The following is a 19591-nucleotide window of genomic DNA, read 5'->3' as shown; positions in this document are numbered from 1 at the left end:
CTGTATTAGTTTTTATGGTATGCAAAATGAAATTGCATTGTTGAAGTATAGTATATTATTTATATACTATCGGGCTTATTTTCACATAAATTAGCACTTAATTGAACTTTCTAAAGACCTAAGTGTATTTATATTTTATTATTAACATCAAAGAGTATATATTAATTATTAACTTTGTATAATGTCGGATTCGGAGAGCGCCGAAAAAAATGGAATTACAGTTTCCAATGAATATGTCGAAAATGGAACGAATAAATCAATCGTTAAATGTAAATTTTGTGGTTCCAAAATGTTAGACAAGAAATCTGGTAAATTCGTTAAACAAGAGGTAAATACTTTTTCTAATAATTTAACATAAATTATGATGGAACCAAATTTAAGGTTATATGTTATAAATGTTGCAGTAGCTGATTTAGCTTGACTTTACTAGATTAAAGATTAAAAAAATATAATAGAAATGATGTCTACACTATCCATTTTCAAATATTAACGATTTGTTATAAAATTTAAATTCTTCGGCACGGTATTAGCTGTCGCACTGGCGGTTGCGAGATCGATCTTTGCTTATGGCAAAGATCTGTATAGATGTTTGCGGATACACAAAAGTAACTAGTGCTAGCCGTTGAGTGTAAGGTTTCAATAAAAATCTTTGTAATTTCAGAAAGATCTACCTCTAATGCAGCAAGACACAAGAAAAGACGCAGAGGTTCAAAACGAAAAAGTGAATGAATTCTATCACGTAGAGAACATGTATACTTTCGAGAACATAGGATTTACGCACACAGTTGACAATTACAAATATTTAAGTTGTGCAGATTGTGACGCTGGCCCGGTTGGATACTATGATTTGAATACTAAGCAGAGTTTCGTTGCCTTATCTAGGATAAACCATGCTTAAATGTAATAATAATTTGTCAAAATTAGCTTAAGCGTTTACAGTCAATATTACTTTAACTTATAGGAAACTTAATTTTTAGATTCCCAATATTGAGTTGCTTGTGACTATGTTTGTAATGTTGTGGAAGTATCGGGAATATGATTACTGCAGCAAGTCTCATGTAAATAAAATTATCTACAATTAGCTTAAAGAATTTCTTTATTGTAAAGATGCGTATATTTTGCAAAAAAGGAACACACTCACTCTGTATACTAAGCTGTGTATGTGTATACTTTGCAAGCTTATAATAAAATAAAAAAATTTTTTAAAGAATAACTAACTTAATTCTAGCACATAATATCGATATATCATAGATAATTATTTTTTTATTATAATTTATTCAATGTAAAAAATTAAAAAAAATATATATATATTATGTAGTCATATTTAATATTTGCTCATTTTTCATTCCAAAACTATATAAATCAATTTTTTAATTAAAGTAATTGTGAATTATTGAATGTGAATTAATTTAGAATTAAGTATCACAATGAAAAGAATCTATGATAATACCATAAAATGTTCAAATAATTATAAAAAAATTTAAAACTATACTTGTTTCATCGACTATGAACTAGAAGATATTTTTTTTTGTATTAGATCTATCTTTTCAGTCAGCAATTTTGCAAAAAAAAAATTAAAATGCGGTTATATATTTTTTTCATTAATATTTATTTGTTTAATGATTTGATATTTTGTGTATTGAACAATTTGGTCAGGTTTTGGAAAAATCAAAATTTCTCATCCACAGATCTTTTTAAAATACAAAAAGTAATCTTTATAATAATTTGAGTATCTTATTTTATATTGTAATCACTGAAATAATGTTATCAATATAAATTAAAAAGTTAGGATCTATTTTTATGATTATTAAAAAAAAAAAAATGAATAACTGAAATATATGTATGCACATGATTACCAAATTAGATAATTATTTTGTGATCATCAATGACATGACAAGGTTTGTACAAGGAAAAAAAAAGCCGATATACTTAAAAGAATATATGGCGGTAAGAAATTCACCGGGTCATAATTATGTAATATATATTTCTAATTTGGCAATAAAAGCTGATAAATATGAAATGGACAGGAGTTGGAAAACACGGTTTAATGAATGAGCTTCTAATTTACTTTTGTATGAGATTTTATTGAAATTAAACTGATCTTTTTATTTACGCATTTGTTATATTATTACAATGCATAATTATATAAGTATTTTATTATGTATGTACTATTACCATTATTATTAGTATGCGAAAAACCGACTTCAATTTAAATAATAAAAATGAGTACCTTATCAAGGTAGGAAGTCAAAATAACAGTCAATTAATTGCATATTAGGATTAAATCAAAACCTAATGGTTAGATCTCGCTAAAATTTAATTGGACCTTTCGACTAAAATAAGAATCATCAAAATCAGTACAGTCGATATTAAGAAATCCGTCCTTGTTTGAAGTCGGTTCAAATGGCAATTTTATCCCTAAGAGATTTCCAGGCGACCTCTGGTAAACGGCATGAAAAGGTGTAGTGCGGCATAAACATAAATATACACAAATGCATATGAATAAACTGATTAACTAACTGAGGTCCATTAAATGAGAGGTCTTGTGAGTTTTATAGATCACGTCTCACGTGAAAAAAAATTATTAGCCGTTTTTTTAAATCTGGCTGCTGCATAAACCCTCTCATGAGCGCGTAAGGACGGCTTTATTCTACAATGACAGGACGGTTTATCCGTAGCTACCTCGCCAGAGTAGCTAGTATATTAAGACAAAGTAAAATTTAATAATCCTTATCCGCCAACTCGCAAATGGCATACAGATTATAATCTGTATGCCATTTTTGCATTGCGAAATCATGTATGGTGGAGGCCCTGGCTTTTGTGATCTAATGTTTGTTAGGGGGTCACTTAAAGTAGCGGGGGGATCCAAAACGATAAAATTTCCGGTTGACTTATTTTATGGAGATAGATACCTTATGAGAAGATTGATATTATTTAACTGCCAATAGTAAAAGCCAATATTTATTACCAGACCAGAACCAGATTTATTAGTAGCCAGTACTTTGTGATTAATCCCATATTAAAATTTTAGTATTTAAATAACTGTACCTACTCACTATTCTACTAATATTATAAATGCAAAAGTTTGTATGTAATATGTATGGATGTTTGTTCCTCTTTCACGCAAAAACTACCGAATGGATTTTAAATAAAATTTACAATAATATAGCTCAAATATTAGAATAGCACAGGCTGTAATCTTTAAAGATAGTGTGTGAATTACTTATTCAAAATATAACGATAAGTGTTAAGTAAGTCGGATAAAAATATGCCATTTGCGAGCTATTCTGGCGTATGCTGTAAAAACTGTAGTGATTAAACATATATAATATACAAGAGAAATGTTTATCTTAATTAGTTCTACAAAAAAGTCCACGACAGCATATATTTATCTTTTATGAGTAAGTCATTATCGCCAAAACATAAATACAATAAAAATTGATAGTAGGTATATTTCTAATGCACATTTGGTAGTAACAAACATAGTAACAAATTGAGTTTTATATCGCAGAACCGATTTTGATGAATTTTTTGTATAAAGATAGATATTGAGAAGATAATAAGCTACTTGAAGTACTTAGTATTCGTTAGAGTTAATTATAAGTATAAACTATTATTAGTATAACAGAATATAATAATTTACTATTGCACTAATTCGCTCTTCACGTTAACGTTTCCGTGGTGTAGCGGTTATCACATCTGCCTAACACGCAGAAGGCCCCCGGTTCGATCCCGGGCGGAAACATAACTTTTGTAATTTTTAAATGAATACATTTTTTTCTAATATCTAACCATTTTTTTAACCTCCTGCGGCCCAGTTTAATAGAGGGGACTTCCGAGGATGACCCAATGTCCTAATATTAGAACTAATTAATAAAGTACTGAACGCCCAGACCAAAAATTGTTTGTATCTGGTTAATCCCAATATTTACAGGTGTCATATTTTAGGGCTATTATAGTATTGATTTAAGCTTGCCAGACAAAAAGAAAAAATACCAAAATCTTTTGTTCTTTATTTATCACATTGGGTTGTTACATTAACTTGAAAGCCAACTGAACAGTCTTAGAAATCTTATGAAAACTTAGTGTTTAAACACTTAAAACTAGTACAGATCAACAAAATAAACCTTTAGCTGCATAAAAGTTGCAATAATTAGTGATCTTTCACAAAAATAACTCAATAATCACATTTAAAAAAGAAAAAAATGAAATTTTAATTAACTTAACAATGTTATTTAGACCATTTATGTTTCATTATTAGCCTTCTTTTGCAAAAAAAATATCAAAAACCCCACAGCGAATAGAAATCTAAACAAAAAATAAACAAATTGCACAATAACAATACTGCTATTTAACATAATTAGTCTATTTTTTAACTGACCAAAAAAAGGAGGAGGTTACTCAATTCGACCGTATATATATATTTTATGTTCGGGGATAACTCCGTCGTTTGTGAACCGATTATGATAATTCTTGTTTCGTTGAAAAGGAGATATCCCTAGTTTGGTACCACGATAAGGAAACCAGGATCTGATGATGGGTTCCCAGAGAAATCGAGGGAAACTCTCGAAAAGACGCATAACTTTTTACAGGATGAACCGATTTTAATGATTTTTAATTTAATCGAAAGCCGATGTTTATCATGTCTTCACATTTAAATTTCATCGAGATCTGATTACAACTTTAGGAGTAATTTTTGATAATGCGTATAAAAAACGTTCAATTTTATTAACAATATTTGTAACTATAATACTTGACAATCTTTTAGCGCTGTAAAAAAGAAAATGTATGTGCCTGATGACCTAACACTATTACAAATTAAACTATTAGGTACAAAAATAATTATCCCGTTCTTTTTTTCTATATCACACGAATGCCAAACCTTATTATTATGAACGAGATGCAACACCATTAAAAAAAGCAATTTATATTATACCCGCCCGGCGTACTAGTACTAGTACAAAAAAATTATCATCAAAAACACATGTCGAAAATGTCATCATTACGGTAAACTAACAATTGTTACGCATAATTTAACTCTTTATCTCTAAAACGATAAAAAATACAGTAAGTATTAGATAAAGATTGTAAAGATATTTACAAGTTAAAGTAACCTCTTCTCGTTACACACGTCATTGCCACGACGTTTGGTGACAGAAGACCGAAGATACCCCTTCCCGGTCCCTTTATGGAGTGCTGCCATAATGCCTAATATATCCACAAAGTAACCGACAGCGAAAGCATGACATGGCGCGTAATTTAAACATACCAGGTGTCGGTAAATATTTTGTTCTAGTATTATCACAGTGGGCCATTACTCCAAGTCTCTGTTTTCATACTTGGGCCTTCACTGCAAACTGATTTTGTCCTAGTATTATCACTTTGAACCCCAGGAGGTTAAATAAAACACGATATAATCTTTTTAAAAGTCACAGTCTTACTCTTTTATCTATATAATTCATGTATACCTATTTACCTTAGTCAGAGCAAAAACTTTTTGAAGTAGGTAAGTACCTATTATTATTTATACCAAAGCAGAGTTGATTGAAATTTTTGCATTAACTAGTTATATCAGTATCATCATCATCACTTCAGCCTATCGCAGTCAACTACTGGAGATAGGCTTCCACAAGCTCGCGCCAATAATGACCTGAACTCATGTGTGTTGCCCGTAGTCACTACGCTGGACAGGCGGGTTGGTGACCGCAGGGCTGGCTTTGTCGCACCGATGACGCTACTCCCCGTCTTCGGCCTGTGTATTCCAAAGCCAGCAGTTGGATGATTATCTCGCCATCGGTCGGCTTTTTAAGTTTCAAGGTGGTAGTGGAACTGTATTATCCCTAAGTCGCCTCTTACGACACCCACGGGAAGAGAGGGGGTGGCTAGGGTGCTAGGGCTGTGAAGCTACCATCGATTCGGATTGTAGATTCTATAAAAATATATCTCTATAAAATATTCATGCACTAATCATATCATCATACGTAAAATAAGTAAAATTCCAATGTAAAACGTGTGAAATGTGCAAGGAAGCAGAGGTTTAGACAATTTAAATTTGAAATAAGGTTAACAAGGTCAGTCGAAGATTCACAGTAGCTTTCACCGTAACGTAACCGTCGCTCACAATTACTTGAACCCACAACAAGATCTACTATTGTATGAGATTACAATTTATGTTTTTTTTTTATATTTTTATGTATTATACGTTAAAGTTCTGTTTACCAATGTAATGTAGAGTTTCGTTACATCGATCCAGACGATTTAAACGGTGTCTGAAGAGCATTTTTTTCCGTATCGGCTTGTACAGCCATCAGAAAAAATGCTCTTCAGACACCGTTTAAATCGTCTGGATTAGACGTAAAGGCCCATGATGATGATGATGATTATCGTTGGAATTATACCCATACTTGTATTGACCTTGTACCCATTTCTGCTTAGTTGCTTGCTACTTAGGTACGTTATTACGTATCTTTTTTTGAAGTTATACTTCTTTTGTCACGTTAGGGAAAAATGATGAAAGTTTTTATGATGCGCGCGCACAGCGTCACGAATATAACTGATACCCTGAAGTTATCATACAATGAAGAAAAAGTTAAAAAATAAAATAAAAAATAAATAAAATAAAATAAGTTAGTTAGCCAATGAAGTATAACTTCTTACGTGCGTACATAAGTACACTTTTTTTTTTACATTACCATTACCTACTAATGTAGGTAATAGTAGTATTATCACATAATTTTTGCGCGTTTAATTTACTCCTAGCTACCATTTCTAGATATTGTGTCAGGATGAAATCTACTTCAGATTATAAATTAGATCTCAAAGATCATAACTCTAATAAACTCATCTAATTTAACGAACAGAACAAAGATATCTCTATGCTCCATGAAAGATATCAAATTAAGGCACAGATAAAACAACCTTATTTGTCATAAATAACCATATTTACTCAGGTAGTAAATTTCACTAACATAATTTTGTAAACAGTAACTATTTTATTATTATTAATGTATTAAGTTTTTTAATGTTTTCGAATATTTATCAGATTGTATGTGAAGTAGGTGTTAAATTACTTTCAGAAAATATACTTTCAAAACATTCTTTAAAAAAAAAACCCAGCTTCTATATCAGTACCTACCTCCTGTACAGACCAAAGTTACTATTATATATGGGTACATTTTTATTGAAATATGCTTTCCTTTTCAAGGTATAGGAATTAATTTATAATCTATACATATTATAATAAAATGGTAGGAAATTCAAAACTGTACATTGAATATTTTTTTGAAAGAATACTTAGGGTGTGATCTACAATCGATACCGAAGCCAAAAATATAGTTTTTAGAATTTTTGTCTGTTTGTCTGTTTGTCTGTATGTATGTTCGGGTTAAACTCAAAAAATACTGCATGGATTTACTTCAAATTTGGCACGAATATTATTAAGAAGTCGTCAGACAGGGTCAACATATAGGCTACATATCACGCTATCATCTACGGGGAACGAGCAGTGAACCTTTATTTCTTCCACGCATTCTGTAACAACGTGTAATCTAACGACAAATATTTGAATGTTGTTGTTATTATGTTAATAACTATAGCTAGCTTCACACTATAAATAAAGACATTCTGTAGTATATTTAGTATCAGCATTGCACCCGTGTGAAGACGGGGCGGGTTGCTAGTAAATAAATAAAAATAAAAATATTTACCAGTCGGATGACAAAAGATCCATAATTGTTAGTAAAAATAAAAAGATAAAGATAAAAGCTTAATGACTAATGTTAGTAGGTACTTAAGAACTAAAAGTGACCTCGTAATGTCAGTCATATGCTCGCTAGCGGACATTCTCCGCATAATAACCATGATTTTATACTTTATATTATTTTTCATGTTTTTCATGAAAGATGTTACTTAATATTTGTAATAAAATAAAGTTTATATATTATTATTATATTCTTAGCTTTAAATTTAAAAATAATAACCACTTTTGAAATTTTAATTTGTAAAATGACGGTTCGAAAGTGCTTTTGAAGTCTATTTGAATAAAGCTAATTTGATTTGATTTGACATCAATAAAGATTATTTAAGAAAAATGTTTTATTCGTTTGCGTTGTTAAAACTGTAAAAAAAATTATAATATATTATTTTCTTTTATTTTTAATGAAAAGAATTTGTTTAAAGCTATGTTATCCAGGAGTTCTTAATCTATTAAATCACATCACGTTGATGAGGCAAGAATATCGGTACGTTCATTAATTTATTTGGCATTTACTTTCAATGGTACTAAAAAGGTACAGTTGATTTTGCAAAATACACGAATACCGAATGGAAATTAAGAAATTGTCTTGTAGAGTTGCAAAGTTGAGATTACAACCCCAGTTAATAAAGGGACAGTAATGTAATGTCTAACATTCGCTCTGGTGTAGTGGTGTGAGTAGTCGTCTAAAACACCGACGGTTTGTGGGTTCGATTCCCGCTCGGGATGGATATTTGTGTTTGTACAAATATTTCTTTTCGGTTTGGATGTCTGTCCTTGTGGATCTCCCCACTGTGCCTCGGAGAACACGTTATGCTATGGGTCCCGGTTGTAATCATAAATACCCGATAGCGATCGTTATTCTTAGTAGGGTACATCTTCGCCAACCCGCAGTGGAGCAGTGTTGTGGATGAAGCTCCAATCCTTCTCCTACATGGAGAAAGATGCCTATGCCCAGCAGTGGAATGTTACAGGCTGAATGCGAATATAACGTCTAAATCAAATATTAGTTTAACAACAATAATACGTATATTATCTAATATGTGTAGGAGGTTCTCACGTTACACATTACACAGTTTTTAATTCCGGTATTTTTTTTACTTAATTAATGTGGGGTACATAGTTACAATACTATAGAAGAACATAGTTATAATTTTAATCTGGTATAGTAGTTCGAGAAGTTACCAAAACCCTTTCGTGGGCGATAAATATTTGCATTAATACAGAGACCTATTTTAAGCCTGGAATCGTTGTTGAGAGTCTTCCAATCGAGCCTGAGTGAACACGTAAAGCCATCAGTCCCGATTGTCATCATGATAATCGGATAGTGTTACTAATGGTGAGGAAATATATGCCGACATATAACAAAGCATTGTGATATAAACCCTTCTCCAAAATGCAGTCTTCGCGCAGCAATGGAATTATTTCAAGCTTTCAGTTTTAGTTTATTTCATACCTATAAAAAATAATTTTTACCGCTTACTATTCAACAACAAACAAACCATCCACGCAATTATAGGCTATCATATCCCACTGATGCCTCCAATATCACGTGCATTACAAGCGCGTTGCCAACCCTACCCAAGACCCTGCACTATATTTATCATAGAAACATCACACTACTTCAGAACTGTATTAATTATCTGTGGCCTTAAGATCGCCTTCAATTCCTTCTAGAAAATCTCATACAAATAATATATATCTAATAATAATAATAATATTATTGTTATTATTAATTATCTATATTCTATATTATATAAAGATACAAACAAAAGTAGTACAACTAGAGGTAGATGTACAAAGGCGGTTTTATCACTAAAAGAGCGATTTCTTCCAGACAACCTTTGGGTATAGGACAGGGCATAGAAAAGCGGTTAGGAAGTGTACAAATAATTGTTATAGAAATTAGAATAAATTACAATATATTATAAAATTATCTACATTGTAGTATAAAACTAGATGCTAGTAGAGTAAATCTTTGATCCTTTCACAGCACATTCTTTTCATTATTACGAAATGTCCGTTACCAAGCGGTTGTATAACTTCCTGAATAAAAAGATGGCAAAATCAACCTTAGCTTCCAAGATCCAAATAACAGTTGCATACAAAATCGGTCACGATGTTGACATAAATGATAAGGTATTGATTCAAATTTCGAATCGATGATAGCTATAGAGATTTTTTTTATCTACTAAGATTAGTCGATGGTATAATTTTGAAGTACCTAATCTTATCTACTATTTAGATATCTCTATGATTTTCCACTAATTGTCGTTTAATTATCATTATTATTCATATTACATTTAAGTATAAGTACATTGCACGCGTTTGACCATTTGTAATAAATGACAACCGACGTCTGTCGATATAGCTTGTGATAGTAATCAATAAATCAATCTATACATCTATACAAGTAAATATTTATACAAAAAAATAAAATTCGATTGGCTGTTTGTAATATTAAAATACCCGCTTTTTACTAAATACATATAGATGTAATAACGATACATATACCAAAGTAACCTTTTTTCAATTTTTGTCTGCCTGTCTGTTTGTTCCGGCTAATCTCTGAAACGGCTGAACCGATTTTGACGAGACTGTCACAGACAGCTGATGCAATAAGTTTATTTTTACAATTTTTGTTTGTTTGTCTCTCTGTTTGTTCCGGCTAATCTCTGAAACGGCTGGATGATGGACTTTCACTGGCAGATAGATGATGTAATAAGGAGTAACTGAGGCTAATTTTATATTGGAAATTTATTTATTTTATAACTCTGGAAATTGAACACTAACTTTTTTATTAAATTCCACATGGACGAAGTTGCGGGCACATCTAGTTTAGTAATAAAGCATTAAATTAGTATATGAATATAACTAGATATTATTTATAATATCTAATTGAACTTTCAAAATTCGTGGCGTTCATAGTCAAATAATACTGTGGTGAGTAAGGTAGCCAGAGCTCCTGGGCTCCCTCCTGCGATAGAGTCGGTAACGCAGGAGGTATCTAGTCGGACCGTACGTTTGCTTGCACTTTTGTAAAAAATGGGAATTACTCGAGTTCATACTACAAAATATTTTTAACTGTTCTAAATATCTATTGTCAATTATTATCTTCATTACGAGTAATTTTTTTATTTCACTTTTAAACTTTATATTTAATCTGTAGACATGCGTCTGTACAGCTCCCTCTGTTTTCCGGCTCCGTTTAAGATATAACTATCGAAAGGTCTTCATAAATAACTAGGTGTATCCGAATGAACTATCATCAGCCCACGCACCGAAATATAGAATTTTCTGAGTAAAATCAGCAACGAACTTAACAATTACTCTCGTGTATCTCTAAGCAATTAAATATGTAAATATGTCCGTCCGTGAATGAATTTAATCGAGAGAAAAATTTACATCTTTTAGAATGCCTCGATTACAGCTCTTAGATAATTTCACTGTATATACAATTACATATGTACCTATATTGTTAATTAAATACCTACATTTATATTACCTTAGAGATAGCGTTCAAAGTTTATTCATTTAATAACAGAGCATAATAAAAATAAATAATATATACATCATGGAACTATATTGTATAAGTGTAAACCAAATTAGCCCTGGTTAAAAGCATTTAGTCTGGTAAAACATTTGCAATAAATTTTTTTTATACAATTAGGTCGGCGCACGGCGGCTCGCCTGATGGTAAGCGATTACCGTTTGCAGCACCAGAAGCATCGTGATCGCGTTGCCAACCCTACCTCTAATCTCCCCCAGGAGCCTTGGTCACCTTATTCACCGCAGGAACACAACACTGCTTGAAAGCAGTATTATTTCAATTAAGGAATTACACTATAAGATAGGTAGAGACTAGTGGCTCTTAACCTTTTTGTGATGAGGAACCATTTGTCAAAACTTATACTCGGCCACGGACACCTTGTTTCATAAGGGAAAAATATGGAGTAATTAGTTATTTTTAATTAGTAGTAATCTTAGTGGGGCTGGATGAGGACTGCAGAGTACCGGGAATATTAGCGCGAACTTGGGTACGCCTATGTCCAGCAATGGACTGTAATAAGCTTAAGCGATCATGAAAGTAATTGTGGCACTTATTATTGATTATTGAGACTTACTCTGCATCCCGCTTTCAGCGACCACTCTGGGTGTTTACAGGGATCACTAGTGATCCGCAGAACATCGGTGAAGAACTGCTGATATAGACATAAAGCCACTGTAGTTCACAATGTATCGGTCGTTATATTATTTCGCCATAAAGTCGGAGCTTCACCAACACTTGTGAATTTTAACAACCTTATAAATTCATTAGCACTCATAAAATCTCAGTCGGTCTGTCGTAAACACTTTTCTGTGTTTAGAACCATTACAAAAAATTGTTTTAAATAATGGTTTTAAAAATTAAGGTACTTGTAAATTAATAAGAAAAAGTATTAACTTTTATGAGGCAGTAAAAGATACACTCTATGAACACATTTAAAAGATTTACAATGAAAGTTTTATGTTAAGAGTGTATGCTACCTCAAATTACTTATTTTCCACTCGGCAGGATGTCCATATCTTCCAAACTACTGAATATTTAAATTTGAAATTTATGTATGGTAAAATTCAGGACATAAATTATCTTTCATATGTTTCAAAAACACGATTCCATAAAATTTTCTCGATACAAAAAAATCGCAAAGTTACCTCTATTTTTGTATTAAAACCTTAATATCTCAGTAAATATAGAAGTTATGGACTTGAGATTAAGCATGGTAATTGAAATAAGTATGAACAAAATGTTATATGTTGCCTTTTTTTAAAAATAACTATTGGTAAAGTTTGTGGGGAGAAAATACATATAATTCGCGTGATGAACAACCAAGCGCTCTCAATTCTCATGTGTTTTTAGTACGGGTGAAATCTGAACTCGAGCTGAGGTAGTGTAGCCCCTTAAGCCCTCTTTATTTAAAGGAACACATAGGTTACTGTGATAAATATTCTTTAAAAGCAAATTTATAGAACAGCTCAGCAGCCTTAGCACTATTATTTAGGTGGGATATAGCAGGGATTATCATGCTCATAACCAGGAGTGCTCATCTGAGAAGTACCTCATCCTTACAGAAGATCAAAGTCAAATAGTACTAAGTCTTTCAAGTAGTATTGTGTTCCTACTGTGGTGAGTATTTGCTCAAGATCTTAATGAGGTTCAGTGATAAAGATTAACTTGAGGCGGATTGTGCACTTGTGTGGAACCTTACCTAAATTTAGAACTATTTTACAAATAACAAAAGTATATTGAAAAACTTTTGATCGTTGTGCCTCATTAAAATATAATATTAATTTGACGATGATGATTTATTAAAACCTTCAGGGTCGTAATGATTTATCAGACCTTGGGCAAAAAGTATTATATTTAGATATCAGTGTTTAAGTAATCATATCAAAATATCTGTGTTAAGGGCTTCGGCATATAACCTCTTGCGTAACAAATAATAAACAAGTAATGGCGCGTAGCATCAATCTCGAATTTAACCTGTCACTATTCGAAATCACTGCGTCATTACTATCATTATTTATATTTCTTAGATGTATATAAATATATCATTACATAGTATAAAAAAGTCGCTTCCCGCTGTCTGTATGCGTAGATCTTTAAAACTACGTAACGGATTTTGATGCGGTTTTCTTTAGTAAATAGAGTGGTTTCAAAAAAATCTTTGTATGTAAAATACACGCATAATATAGTAGAGGAACACTGATAGTTTTAGAGTTTACTAATGTGATGTCGTAAATAAACGCATTTTTTGTGCATATTTTAAAATTTATATTTATAGTCCAGTCATTACGTCGGAAAAATCGGGTTAGAAATGCAAATGAACCGAGTAAGCCAAATTTTGGATATTACGTGGGGGATGACTAGAAAAGCTTAAGTTCAAATTGTCGACCAAAATAACCTTGTGGGTTTTCCGCCATCTTGAAAAAAGGGTTAAACTCAGTTTTTTTATCATAACTCGGTTCCCCGTTGAGATACGAAAATTTTTATGTAATACTTTTTTGTTGCTCTTTTTACGATCTACAATTAAGATCCTATACATTTTTCACGTATCGATCATCGTTATCGAGATATCGTTAAAAAAAGCCACAAATTTTGGGAGAAAAAATTGTTTTTCGCTATTTCCTTTTTTCTCGTGAAAAATATCGAAAAATGTTTGAAATAAAACTTGTAGAGCCTGTTCAGACCTACAAATTCGTTTTTTAATTTTTCGTTTTCGAGAAAAATTACGACCTCTAGCGCACCGCAAAGTGAGTAAGACTGTGCCCGGTGTCGATTTAGCCGCTCGCACGGTTGTATCCACAACGTAAATATGAATGAATTATTTGCTTAAGGGAAATATTTTTAAGGGAATTATTGCTATACGAAATATATGAATAAACCAGCCAAATTATAAATCAAAAACATGAAATTTATTAATAAAAAAATTTTTATGCAGCAAAAATAATAATTACACGTAGTCATTATTGTCACACGTTTTTCTCCGTTTTGATGGTCCTGGCTGGTGTTGAAGTTCCTCCTCGGTACACTCTTTGAGTCGTGTAAATTCTTCAATCGCAGGAAATGATGCTGTGACGGTCCAAAATTCGTAATCTTCATCTTCGTACCTAATCGTCGTTGAATAATATCTCGACTTTGGCGACATTGTCGCATGTAAATCAAAAACATGAAATTTTTGAATGAACCTTAGCGTATTAATATATACTATAAGAAAAATGTCATTCAATACGTCACGTGACATTTTTTTGACATTTCTTTATATTTAGTCTATATAACTAATTACAACTACTTTAAATATTGCTTATTTTGCTTGCTATTGATAGCATTTGACATAAGATGCATAAGAATGTCGTTTACACTAAAGCAGAAAACCAAATTGACTATTGAAAGCCATTAACCCTGAAGAAGAAGATGAAGAATAAAATAAAATCCAAGTAAGAATGATTATTGAAACTTCCGGTTAGTCGTAAAATTTTTCGCGCTCTACCATCCATAAAACCATACTACGTTAATAAAAGTCAATCAAAGTGACAAATTTTAACGGTGACATTTATCTATACTAATATTATTTATTTAAATGAAAATTTCTGTGTTCGAATGTAATCGCAGGCAACATCTACACCATACGTATGTAGATATAAACTTGACAAATGTATATAGAATCTTTCATGTTGCACATGTTTCATGCGTAAAATGGCCAATTTAAATATAATTTATAGAAAACTAGTGACCCGCCCCAGCTTTGCACGGTGAAATAACTATCAGTTTTCCTCTACTATATTATGCATGTATTATACATATAAACCTTCCTTTAGAATATCTCCTATCCTCTATTTACTAAAGAAAACCGCATCAAAATCCGTTGCGTAGTTTTTAAGATCTAAGCATATAGACAGCGAGAAGCGACTTTGTTTTATACTATGTAATGATATGAAATTAAAGTGTATTTTTAGAATTGATTACACGTTAAATGTAAAGTGAAAAGCATATTAGTTGTTTCCTATTTATTTCAGTACCCATTAATGTGAATAAGAATAAAAGTTTTCATTTAAATTTTATTTTATGTATTTTAATGCAGTAATTCTGAGATGTACATATCAGTACTCTGATCTCAGATGTAAAATCGTTATTACCTCCTGAGCAAAATAGATAAGCAGAAATGGAGGTAGACAGGTCACATGATGTGAAAAGGAAAATGGAGTATCAAAGAGACGGAAATGTGAGCGCGGATGACAGAAAACAAGATGGGTGGACGATATCAGAATAACGGCTATCTGTAGACCAGAGTTGCACAGGACAGAGCTCAATGGATATCACTAAACACATTTACACTGTTACTATTTTATGATTCTTGGAAATAAAAGGTTTTATTATAACGCAGTTATTAATATAAATATATTAATATTATATCGACGACCGCTCTGGTCTAGTGGTGCGTGTAGGCGCGCTTGGGATGGATGTTTGTATTTATGCAAATATTTGTTTCTGGCCTTGGTGTCTATCCTTATGTGTCACCACATCGTGCCTCGGAGAGTTATGGTGTCAGTCCTGGTTGTTATCATAAGCACCTGATAGCGATCGTTACCCGTAGCAGGTATACGACTAATTTCATTGATTAGTGACAATGGCAAAAATTCTGACAATCTTAGTATTCTAGTAGAGTGAGGTAAGTATTTCATTCGTTCATTTAGGTTGTTAGTTGTAGGCAGTTGTTAAATTTTATAATACACTAGCTGGGCCCAACGGTTTCATTCGCGTTATTTTGAGGAAAAACGTACCAACATTTTATAAAGCCTATAGCTGATAAGCCTATAATGCTGTATACCGTCGATGATAAGTCTTGCAAAATTTTGTCATTCTATAATATGTTCAATAAATTATTTAATAAGGAAATACATATATAGTACAATGGTGTCGTAAAAGTGTCACTACGGTGTCATTATGACAAAAATCGATAAACGTTACACAATTGCGGTAGGAAATTTAAGAGCCAGATGTCGCTATGATCGCTAATAATGCCCCATTACGACACTTTGATACTTACTTAATTTTTAATGCATGCGCTATCAAGTATAGAGCTTTAATCGAAAGCTGATACTTATTATGTGGTCCCATTTAAATTTGGTCGAGATCTGATGACTACTTTTTGAGTGATCTCTGATAGCGCGTATTTTTTTGACTATTTTTTCGTGTACCTGTTGTATTACTTGTCGATTTAATTGAAGTTGGTTTTTTTTTTCGTTTGCGAGGAAATACAATTATTAATTCAAATAACTTGTATTTTTATCAAACATCCGTGATCTTAAGTTATGATTACTTAAAAAAAAATAAAAATTAGGATTAAAATGCTTTTTTGGGCAAATATTTAGTCTTTAAAAGATTGTTTAATTCAGCCTCTAACATCCCACTGCTGGGCATAGACCTGTTTCTCCAAGTATCTGGTCGAAACCTAATTTATCACGCTGCTCCACAGCGGATTAGCCTAGTTATTCCTTACGATAAGTAACGAACATTATCAGGTCTACGATCGGGCATGGGACCAACAGCTTTATAAAGACGCCCAAACTGTAAACAAAGATTTACACATGTTAATTAAATTAAATTAAAAATCATCAAAATCGGTACACCCAGTAAAAAGTTGAAAATAAAATAGTCAAGTAAAAACGCATTATTAGATATAACTCGAATAGTTGTTGTTAGATCTCAAATAAATTTAAGTGGGACCAAATGACACACACCACATTTCGATTAAAAAAAAATGTCGACATCGGTCCACCCAGCCAAAAGTTCTGAAGTAAAAAAAAAATACAGTCGAATTGAGTCGGATAAAAATGTGGGTAATATATAATAAGCAAGACACGTACATATTAATTAAATGTATTTCTGCATGTGTATGTAGCGACATCTAACGCGCGAAATACGAACGACTACAAACTACGTAATTAGAGAAAACTGACGTATGCTACATCGCGCTATCAGAGTTTTCAAAGTGAATAAGTATATACAAGATCCCGACAACAACCGCTGGGGGCGCAGTAGCCCGCCAGACACAACTTCCGTCTGGTCGGAGGATCCTCCCTTTTCGATGGCCGACGCGATTCTTCACACCTCCCCAAACTGGTGACCCCGAGCATGAACATCAGCGCAACCTTCATCGTCATCATCACTTCCTCAAGCTTTCGAGCAGCGAGTAGCATCCAATATCTACGACTTCAGCCAGCCAGCATCTACGGCTACTACGGGTATCCTGACCACCAGCATGCAGCGGACGCGCATTCCTGGTCATCACCCACAGCCTTCTCAGCGACTTTGGCACAGCACACTGCACTTCGGCCGGTCAGCAAGCAGAGACGCACTTCTCTCCTGGTCGACGCAGCAGCCAGCCACTACGCAGCACTGCACCACTCCGACTCACTGGAGCATATGCAGCATCACCGCAGACAGTTCCGACTCACCGTGAACTATGCGGCATCTGGTTCCGACTCACTGGAACATTCCACTGGCCCGGCAAGCATCACAAGATGAATGGACGACTTAACCTGCTATCGACCTCCGGTCTCGGAGGGGAGTGATGTAGCGACATCTATCGCGCGAAATACGAACGACTACAAACTACGTAATTAGAGAAAACTGACGTATGCTACATCGCGCTATCAGAGTTTTCAAAGTGAATAAGTATATACAAGATCCCGACAACAACCGTTGGGGCGTTAGCCCGCCAGACACAACACCCGTCTGGTCAGAGGATCCTCCCTTTTCATTGGTTGATGAGGAATTCAATCACCATGTTCCTCACTCTACCTAAATGTAAATGAAAATGCTTGTAATCTACATTTAATATTTTTAATGTATTCTTTTACGACTTTTATTTTTTTTAAATATGACTTAACATTTCTTAGTTTAGAAAACGAGAATATTTTTTTCATTTGGTGTTGAACAATAATAACTTTTGTAATTGTAATTATATAAATAAATATATTCATGCAATATGATACTATACAATTAAAAAAAGTGTGTGTGTGTGTGTTCTTATGTACGCACATAAGAAGTTATACGTACTTCGCTAGCTAACTTCACATTGCTAACTTCAAGGTGTCGGTTTTTTCCGTGACGGTTTGCACGCGCATCGTAAAAATTTACTCTCATAATTTTTCCCTATCGCGCCAAAGAAGTATAACTTCAATAAACATAACACTAAACATATAACTTTACATACACAGCTATCATCAAGATTCTACGAGTAAGACCTTGTGTCGGGGAATCCCGAAACATGTTGTAACACACAAGCACAAAAATTCTAACCACCTGGTTATAAGACTTTACAACGTGACTCCTCAGAATCTTGAGATCGTATTAAGAGCTCTCACCTTACTCACCACAGGAACACAACACTACTTGAAAGCAGTATTATTTACCTGTGATTTTCTGTAAGGTCGAGCTACTTCCCAACTCGGACTACTCCAAATTTTAAGAAAGATATTGCCACCTTGCCCTACCTCAAAATAAAATTTTACAGTAAATTTTTTTTGTGAATAAATATTTACATATATACATAGATATAATCACGCCTCTTTCCCATAGGGATAGGCAGAGACCACTTCTTCCACTTACGATCCTTACTTACTTCTTTCGCTTCGTCCGCTTTCATTATTCCCTTCATACATGCTCTTCGGTTTAGGGTACTCTTGACCTGGCCTTTTTTCAAGACGTCCCTTATTTGGTCTCGGAACGTCCGCCTAGGTCTACCCCTTCCAACCCTTCCATTCACACTCGCCTTATACACTTTTTTCGTCAATCGTTCTTCATTCGTTCTCTCGACATGGCCAAACCATCTAAGCATACCTTTCTCAATTTTTGTCACTACATCTTCTTTCAGACCACAACGTTTCCTTATCTCATCTTATCTCATTTGAATATTTCAATAAAGTATTAAAAAAAAGTCATCAGTCGAATCGAGTTTGGATTGCTAACTAGTTCTAGTATACAAATAAAAATTTAAATACAATAGTCTAAGAAAGTAACCATCTACGAATATATGAATTATTTGTGTTGTTCAGTGAAAGTCGAAGTGAAGTTCGACAATTATGTTGTTATGACAATTTATTAATTATTATTAATTATAAACCTGTGATTTGCGAGAAACAAATTGATTAAGTATCTTTGGAAATTATCGTGAGAGAGCTTTGCAGTTGTCCTTAATAAGTTATTTTATAGGCTCTAGGTCGTCATATTTTTTTTTTTTACACAATTTGTTCGGGAAACAAGCGTACGGCTGACCTGATGATAAGCGACTA

The 19591-nt window shown here is 32.9% G+C and overlaps 1 protein-coding gene and 1 non-coding gene across 2 annotated transcripts; both read left to right on the top strand.

The window, feature by feature from the left end:
- Window positions 1-5: 5 nt before the first annotated feature.
- On the top strand, window positions 6-2112 carry LOC123665447 (guanine nucleotide exchange factor MSS4 homolog). The gene is made up of 2 exons (XM_045599752.1): window positions 6-328; window positions 662-2112. Exons 1-2 carry the CDS (start codon window positions 182-184, stop codon window positions 896-898), a joined length of 384 nt encoding a protein of 127 aa, XP_045455708.1. The 5' UTR covers window positions 6-181; the 3' UTR covers window positions 899-2112.
- Window positions 2113-3672: 1560 nt separating this feature from the next.
- Trnav-aac lies at window positions 3673-3745 on the top strand. The gene has a single exon. It is a non-coding gene; the product is annotated as a tRNA-Val (tRNA).
- Window positions 3746-19591: the final 15846 nt, after the last annotated feature.

Source organism: Melitaea cinxia, chromosome 24 (assembly GCF_905220565.1).
Source record: "Melitaea cinxia chromosome 24, ilMelCinx1.1, whole genome shotgun sequence".
NCBI classification, from domain to species: Eukaryota; Metazoa; Arthropoda; class Insecta; order Lepidoptera; family Nymphalidae; genus Melitaea; species Melitaea cinxia.
Note: the sequence above shows the minus strand (reverse complement) of the source record. Positions and strands in the feature narration are given on the sequence as shown.